Below are 9,270 nucleotides of genomic sequence, written 5' to 3' on the forward strand. Positions count from 1 at the left end.
ATAAAGTACTTTTTCTATCAAGTAGCATCAGTGTTTGAGTCTTCGTCTGACCAATGACAGAAGGAAGTTAAAAAAAATCTTATTTTTGTTTTTATGTATTTTTTTAAGTATTTTTTTAAAATCCTATATAATATATAACACACACACACACACACACACACACACACACATAATATATAACACACACACACACACATAATATATAACACACACACACACACACACACAGAGAATAAATAACACACACACACACACACACATAATATATAACACACACACACATATATAACACACACACACACACACATATATGTATATATACACGGCGATAAATAGTAGCAGAAAAATAATAGAATTAATAATTATTTTATGAATAATATTATTTATTAATATTATTCATAAAATAATTATTAATTCTATTATTTTTATTAAAATAATCTTCTTCTTTTTTTTCACTTAATTAATTCATTCTGTTTGGTGGTGCTAATGGTGCAAAAATTACACACTTCACCTTTAAAGGATAAAAATGTATCTCAAATTGAAACTGAAATTGAAATGACAATATTAAAAACTGCCTTGAGTTTCTGTTTAACTTTGTATTCTGCATGTGTGAATACATGTGTGCATGAAACCATCTGTGTCCTCCAACACTCTTCATATGGATTGTGCCTGTTATAGATTGTGAATATTTTGTGTCTAATATCATAAATCTTTCCCCCAGTGGACGATTTCAGAGCTGGCCTGTTACACATACTCTCTGATATCAGTTCCTCTGTACGACACCTTGGGCACAGACGCCATAAGCTACGTCCTCGACAAAAGTACGCCAGCTTCTCTTGAAATGGTCTATTTATCAGTCATTGATTTAGTATGCGTGCAGATATGCGTCATGCATGTGCATCTGTGTGTGTGCTTTGCAGCCTGCATCTCTACAGTGGTGTGTGACGTTCCCGAGAAGGCCAGGCTGCTGTTGGACTGTGTTTCCGGCAAACAGCACTCGCTCAAAACCCTGATCCTCATCCAAGACTTCGACGCTGATCTGGTGAGCCGAGGACAGCAGTGCGGCATCGACATCATCAGCCTGAGAGACGCAGAGGTGAATAAACCACAGTCTGTCTGCTCAAATATGTGCTTGACCCCACTGAGCGAGACCCATGTGTGTGTGTCTGTGTCTGGTTTGTTTGTCTTGGTCGTTTGCTCTCAGAACGCAGTGACATTTAAACGGCTATTTTTAGAAACAACATAACTTATTTGGTGTGTTTCAATCGGTTTCAATCTACCTACAGTACAGGTCAAAAGTTTGGAAACATTACGATTTTTTTATATTTTTGAAAGAAGTCTCTAATGCTTATCAAGGCTGCGTTTATTTGATTAAAAATACAGAAAAAAACTAATATTGTGAAATATTATTACAACTTAAAATAATAGTTTTCTATTTGAAAATACTTTAAAAAATAATTTATTTCGGTGATGCAAAGCTGAATTTTCAGGATCATTACTCCAGTCTTCAGTGTCACATGTGACATCCAGTCTATCACATGATCCTTTAGAAATCACTCTAATATTCTGATTTATTATGAGTGTTGGAAACAGTTCTGCTGCCTAATATATTTGATGAATAAAAGGTTAAAAAGAACTGCATTTATTCAAAATAAAAAAATATTTTCTAATATAAATCTTCTTTACTACCACTTTTGATCAATTTAACACATCCTTGCTGAATAAAAGTATTGATTTATTTAAAAAAAAAAGAAATAAAATAAAATTACTGACCCCAAATTACTGACCAGAAGTGTATATTGTAGTTACAAAAGATTTCTATTTTTAAAAAAGTTGCTTTTTTTTTTTTTTTTACTTTTTATTCATCAAAGTATTCTAAAAGTATCACAGGTTATGAAAAAATATTAGGCAGCAGAACTGTTTCCAACTTTGATAATAAATCATCATATTAGAATGATTTCTAAAGGATCATGTGATAGACTGGAGTAATGATCCTGAAAATTCAGCTTTGATCACAGAAATAAATGATAATTTAAAGTATAATAAATTGAAAACCAATTATTTTAAATTGTAATTGTCACAACACCACACACAGGAAACAGGGGATCCAATCGCAGTATGTTTATTAGGGAAATCCGTATCAGTGGTCAAGTCCAGGCATGGGTCAAAATCCGAAAAGGCAATCCAAAACAAGACACAAACAAGAACAGGCAGGAAACAGAACACAGAAGTGGCGTGATAAATACAAGGACTCTGTGACACACACTAAAACAGACAGGGTTATATACACAGGGAATCGACAATGATAATGGGGAAATGGCTGAGTGCAATTATCAGTGATAAGGGACAGCTGAGTGCAATGATGAGACAAGGATCGTGGGGAATGTAGTTCAAAATGTGACAGACACCGTGAGGAAGGAGGACATCTAGTGGACACCTGGAGAACACAACCTGACACCGTGACAGTAATAATATATCACAATATTACATTTTCTTTCTGTATTTTTGATCAAATAAATGCAGGCTTGATGAGCAGAAGAAACTTCTTTCAAAAACATTAAAAATAGTAATGTGTCCAAATTTTTGACCTGTACTGTATTTTTATTCAAATTTGGGGATATTGCATAAAAAGGCCAATATACACATAAATTGTGCATAAAAAAACATGTGTGTTCAGTTTAGGCACATGATTTATTTTTTTATCTGATAAGAAGACATGCATAAACTATGATGGAAACACATTTTACTGATGCACAACAACACACTCAGCAGAGGCTGTGATTGGATAACTGGCCTAGCCAGCGGACCAATCGCATCGCAGGATCTCAGATGTTGGTTTGGTGACTCTGAAACGCCTGAGCCGAAGTCTGTCATCAGAATGATTGGGTTTAACTCCCTCCAGAAGCGTCTCACACATTCACTTTCTCAAACACCAGCATCCGAACGCAAGAGAACATGACAGTGTTTACTGAGACGCAGCTCATTAATGATGGAGGAAAGAAGAGAAGAGCCACAGTTTCTTCCCCGATTCCAGCAACTTCTGTTTTTATTACTGATATTTCCCACTAGGGCTGGGTATTGACACAAATTTCACAATTCGATTCGATTTCGTTTCACAAGCTTGCAATTCGATTCGATTCAATATTGATTATTTTGGATATCAGGTACAATACATGGCAAATTTTCTCAAGGAAAACAAATCTCTGAACTAATGCTGTAAACTATTGGAGTCAGTTGTAGCCTAGTATAATGAAGGTAAAAATGAACTGATATGTATACAAACACTTAAATTACACTTTTATTTAGTTTTATAATAATAAAGTTATATAAACATTTAAATGGTGGCTGTCATAAAAACATGCATTAAATATTTAACATGCATTAAATATATTGAAGAACATTAAAAATTGTAATGAATATGTAACAGCGCCAAAATGATATTTATGTTTTTGAATTTCGTAAGAAAATGGACATAATTTGAAATCTGAGACTTTGTCTCATATCAATTGTAACAAAGCACAAGATTATTGTGATTTATTGGATGGGATGCGCGCTATGATGTTCCGTTCATTCATCAACTTAAGACAGGATGACTAATCGATTCTTGGGATTTAAGAATCGATATCGGTTCGTAAAAATGAGAATCGATTAAAATCAAGAAATTGATATTTTTACCCAGTCTTTCCCACCAATTTTCCAGGAAGTGGCGATTTTGTTCTCTTAAACACATGGGATGGAAACACTGCTTTATTCGCAGATGTTTTTTGCCATATTCCAAAAGTTCAATTCACAACTTTGGATGAAAGCATGATGGCTAATGATGGATGTGCATGATTGATTATCATATGCATGATTATCTTATTCTTGTGTATATAAATTCATTATATATATATAAATTCATTATATATATTTTTTAATTTATTATATATAAATTTTAATATATTAATTTATTATACATATTTTAAATATATATATATATTTAAATTCATTATATATATTTTTTAATTTATTATATATATATTTTAATATATTAATTTATTATACATATTTTAAATATATATATATATATATATATATATATAAATAAATTCATTATATATATTTTTTTATTTATTATATATATATATTTTAATATATTAATTTATTATACATATTTTAAATATATATATATATATATATATATATATATATATATATATATATAAATTCATTATATATATTTTTTAATTTATTATATATATATTTTAATATATTAATTTATTATACATATTTTAAATATATATATATATATATATATATATATATATATATATATATATATATATAATATAAATTCATTATATATATTTTTTATTTATTATATATATATTTTAAAATATATTTTTATTATATATATATATATATATATATATATATATATATATATATATATATATATATATATATATATATATATATATATATATATATACGCACACATTTTATTTATTTTAATTTATTTTAATTTTATTTTTTAATTGTTTGCTTTTTATATCATCTTACACCCCTGTAGTTTGGGAAACCCTGATTCACACTGTGAGTTTGTCAGAGTTGTGATGTGTTGTGTATCTCCCCGAGCGAGATGAGTTCGCTGAGCTCGCTGTGTTTGACTGCTGTCAGTCTGTGTTTCCTCAGTGTTCACCACAAACACAAACCTCACTCGCGTCTGCAGCTTCTTCCTCTTTCACTGAACTTCCTCCGTCTCCTTCATCTAATTAAACAAGTTTCTCTTCCACTTACAGAATATCGGCCAGACCCATCGCCAGCGTCCTGCGGTCAGTGCCATAGTTTCTTTTTCAGTTTTTTAAATATTCCCATATAATTCTCTATATTTACTGAGTCCTCTCTGTATATCTGTGTTCACAGCCGCCTCAGCCTGATGATTTGGCCATTATATGTTTTACAAGTGGAACCACAGGTATGACGTTTGCATCATACATGATTCTGATTGGCCAGTTGTGGGTTTTCATTTGCTTCATTTTTGATAATGAAGCCAAACTCTATAATTAATTGTTGATTCCACACTGTAAAAGCACATGTGATTTGAATGCCATGATGAACACAACATCTCTGGTTCGGTCTGTTTCTCACAGGAAACCCTAAAGGGGCGATGCTCACCCACAAGAACATCGTGTCTAACACTGCGGCCTTCCTGCGGGTCACACAGGTACTGTCTCCATATAAGATATATAAGAGTATATAACACATTATAGAACCCTATATCACATTTTTAGGTGCTGGGACTATTGTTATCACCTTTGGCTACAAACTTTGATCCAAAAAGTTATCAGGAAGTTCCTAAACTAAAACTAAAACCATAAAAAACATTTTTGTTGCTTGAAATAAAATAAATGAAATCAAATATATATAATATAAATATTAAAAATATATATAAAATGTATATATATAAAAAAAAAAAAAAAAAAAAAAAAATACATATATATATATATATATAAAACAAAAAACACACACAAAAACTATTTGCCTTGGCAATATTTCTCATTTTCATCGTTTAAGTTGATTGAAATAAGTAATAATAAAAATAAAATTGAATAAAAAATATGTAAATAGAAAAATTAAAACTTATAAAAATGACAAAAACACACAACAAAATTACTAAAACTTTAACTAAAATTAAAATGAAACCAGAAAATATGCAAATAAAAGCTATAAACTACAATAATATCTCAACTAAGTTGTAAGCATGTTATTTTCATGACAGTTAAGCACATTTTATCCACACTTCTCATAAAAAAATAATGCAATGTTATTTACAATGCATATTATTTGTTGATTTTTTATTTTATTTGTAATTTTATAATGTAATAATTGATTTTTTATTTTATTTGTAATTTTATAATGTAATAATTTATTTTATAGTTAACTGTCCCCACCAGCGTTTTTGAAAAAAGTGTATATATATATATACTTTTTTCAAAAACTGGAATATATGTATATAATAATAATGGCCCCCAGAATATTTTGTTGCATGAATATCTGAACATGCAATAAATCAATACTAGCTTAATTCTAGCTTCATGCATTCTGTTTTAATCAACACTTGAATATGGATACGTTTCTTATTTTACATAACTTTCATTGATTTTTATGCTGTTTAATATTGATGCTCGTGTTATTTTACATATGCATCTGCTTACATACGCTATCGCTCCTTTCTGCTTCTTCTTCACCTGTGTTTTGATCTGTAGATTCTCTACTCTTTCAGATGTGCAATAGCGCCCCCTACCGTATAACAGTGAAAATTCTGTCAAATTCCCTCAATGGCGGGAAAAGAGTTAAATTTAATCATTAATTTGCAAGCACTATCCTCTAGAGTGACTGGACCTGTGGTAATATGTTATCAGAATATTTAGGATAAAACATCACTTTTGTCTTCCAGTTTGCGTGTCCCATCAGCCCTCAGGACGCGCACATCTCCTACCTGCCGCTGGCACACATGTTCGAGAGAGTCGTACAGGCATGTTCAGGCGCTTTTCTTTATTCAGGCTTTGTTTTCAGTAAATGCATTATCTCTGATTTGTAATAATCCTCTGTTCCCCAGGGAGTGATTCTGGTGCACGGCGCTCGCATCGGATACTTCCAGGGTGATATCCGCGCTCTGATGGACGACCTCGTGACCCTGAAGCCCACCGTGTTCCCTGTGGTTCCTCGTCTGCTGAACCGCATGTTTGACAGGGTGAGAACACAGATCAGACACTGGCTTAAACTCGCTACTGGAGACAGGATTGTAATTTTGCATATTTATACTGATTTTCATATTTTCTTGCCAAAAGCATGGCCCATATGCGTAAAGCAGAGGGGGAAAACTGCTGCTTTTTCCAAATACATTTAAAATGCATAAATATAATTAAAATATATTTGACACACTTATATATCGCAATATCGATTGACATATTGAATATCTCATTATTCAACCAGTTTTTTCTTAAATATCGTGCAGCCATAAAATAATAACAAAAATAATGATTTATTATTATTATTATTTAATGTTGATTTGAATAAGTATTTGATCATAATAATCTATATTTTAAAATAATAATAATATTTTAATTATTATAATTAAAATAACTTTAAAATATAAAATATTATTATTATTTTAAAATATAGATTATTATGATCAAATACTTTACATTAATATTTTATTTATTAATGATGAATGTTTATTTTACAATAGTAATATTAGTAATAATAGTAATATTCCTTGATTTAATTTATAATAAAAATAATGATTTATTATTATGATTAATATTATAATAATAATATTATTACAATAGTAATATATTTCTTTATTGATGTGTTTAATTTCTTATCATTAAAATAAGTAAATACAAATATTATTTTGAATAATTATAATTAAATACTAAATGTATTATTTTACAGTACAATAGTAATATTTCTTGATTAATGTGTTTACTTTTTGTAATTAAAATAACAATAAAATAGTCATTTTGTCCTGAGGGAATATGTGTTAACCCTTCCCGGGTGCGATCCGTGTGTGAGATGACGCAGTGAAGCCTCTCTCGTCTCTCAGATCTACGGTCAGGCCAACAGTTCCCTGAAGAGACGCGTGCTGGAGTTCGCTTTCAGGAGGAAGCAGTCCGAGATGCTGAGCGGGATCATGAGGAGAGACAGCATCTGGGACAAGATCATCTTCAAGAAAGTCCAGGTATTATTGACCTGCTTTATTGCAGTAACAATAACAATAGGGGAATACAGATTCATACAAAATAATTTAATTATTTTGTACGTAATTCTGCATTTGTGACCCTGGACTACAAAATCAGTCACATGGGTCAATTCTTTGAAATTGAGATGTATACATCATCTGAAAGCTGAATAAATAATCTTTCCATTGATGTATGGTTTGTTAGGATAGGACAATATTTGGTCGAGATACGACTATTGTAAATCTGGAATCTGAGGGTGCAAAAAAATGGAAACATTGAGAAAATCTCCTTTAAAGTTGTTCATTTATGTTGGCGATTGTGCTGCATTCACTCACAGAAATACATGTTTTATATATTTACGGTAGGAAATTTACTAAACATCTTCATGGAACATGATCTTTACTTAATATCCTCATGATTTTTGGCATAAAAGAAAAATTGATAATTTTGACCCGTACAATGTATTGTTGGCTATTGCCACAGATATACCCGTGCGACTCGAGACTGGTGACGTGATCCAGGGTCACATATTGTATAAAAAAAAATCAATCATGTCTTACGTTTGTTCTGTATTGAAGTCAGAGAGTCGTAAAAAACCTTTTTGTCAGTGGAAAATAGTCTAACATTTGGTACATCCATTTTGCTTTATGTATGATATTTCCCAGATAGCGTGAAGTGAAGTGTTGTGTACATGAGTGTGTTGATGTGTGTGTGTGCTGCCCCCTGTAGGCCAGTGTTGTGTACATGAGTGTGTTGATGTGTGTGTGTGTGCTGCCCCCTGTAGGCCAGTGTTGTGTACATGAGTGTGTTGATGTGTGTGTGTGTGCTGCCCCCTGTAGGCCAGTGTTGTGTACATGAGTGTGTTGATGTGTGTGTGTGTGCTGCCCCCTGTAGGCCAGTGTTGTGTACATGAGTGTGTTGATGTGTGTGTGTGTGTGTGCTGCCCCCTGTAGGCCAGTGTTGTGTACATGAGTGTGTTGATGTGTGTGTGTGTGTGTGCTGCCCCCTGTAGGCCAGTGTTGGAGGGCGCGTGCGGATGATGGTGACTGGAGCCGCACCGGTGTCAGCGCCGGTTCTCACGTTCCTGCGCGCGGCGTTGGGCTGCCAGGTGCAGTTTAACTCTTAACACACACATTTACATGTGTTTTACCAGTGCTGTGAGGTAAATGTTGTTTCCTCAGTTTTATGAAGGATACGGACAGACCGAATGCACTGCCGGCAGCACCGTTACACTACCAGGAGACTGGATTGCAGGTACACACGCATTCTAACACACTCACATGCACACACACACACACACACACACACACACACACACACACACTCACTCACATGTTGTGTTAATGTTTTATGGGGACTTTCCATAGACGTAATTGTTTTTATACTGTACAAACTATATTCTCTCTCCTTACACTAACCCAACTCCTAAAACTACCCATTACACACAACTTTCTGCATTTTTGCACACACACACACACACACACACACACACACACACACACACACACACACACACACACATACACACTCTCTCTGTCTGTGT

General features: G+C 32.5%; 1 protein-coding gene across 4 annotated transcripts in view; it reads left to right on the forward strand.

Moving 5' to 3' along the window:
- The window catches only part of acsl1b (acyl-CoA synthetase long chain family member 1b), a 47,502-nt gene that overhangs the window by 30,831 nt on the left and 7,401 nt on the right, over positions 1–9,270 (forward strand). For 3 of the 4 annotated variants that reach the window (XM_079892028.1, XM_079892026.1, XM_079892027.1), the window contains exons 6-15: positions 722–821; positions 921–1,096; positions 4,782–4,814; positions 4,906–4,957; positions 5,133–5,206; positions 6,440–6,517; positions 6,602–6,736; positions 7,592–7,726; positions 8,740–8,835; positions 8,909–8,981. In XM_079892028.1, the coding sequence (XP_079748154.1) occupies positions 722–821; positions 921–1,096; positions 4,782–4,814; positions 4,906–4,957; positions 5,133–5,206; positions 6,440–6,517; positions 6,602–6,736; positions 7,592–7,726; positions 8,740–8,835; positions 8,909–8,981 (952 nt within the window). Of the gene's footprint in view, positions 1–721; positions 822–920; positions 1,097–4,781; positions 4,815–4,905; positions 4,958–5,132; positions 5,207–6,439; positions 6,522–6,601; positions 6,737–7,591; positions 7,727–8,739; positions 8,836–8,908; positions 8,982–9,270 lie in introns of all 4 variants that reach the window. The other variant, XM_079892029.1, reaches the window with a different exon arrangement.

This window comes from Squalius cephalus, assembly GCF_949319135.1.
Source record: "Squalius cephalus genome assembly, chromosome: 14".
NCBI classification, from domain to species: Eukaryota; Metazoa; Chordata; class Actinopteri; order Cypriniformes; family Leuciscidae; genus Squalius; species Squalius cephalus.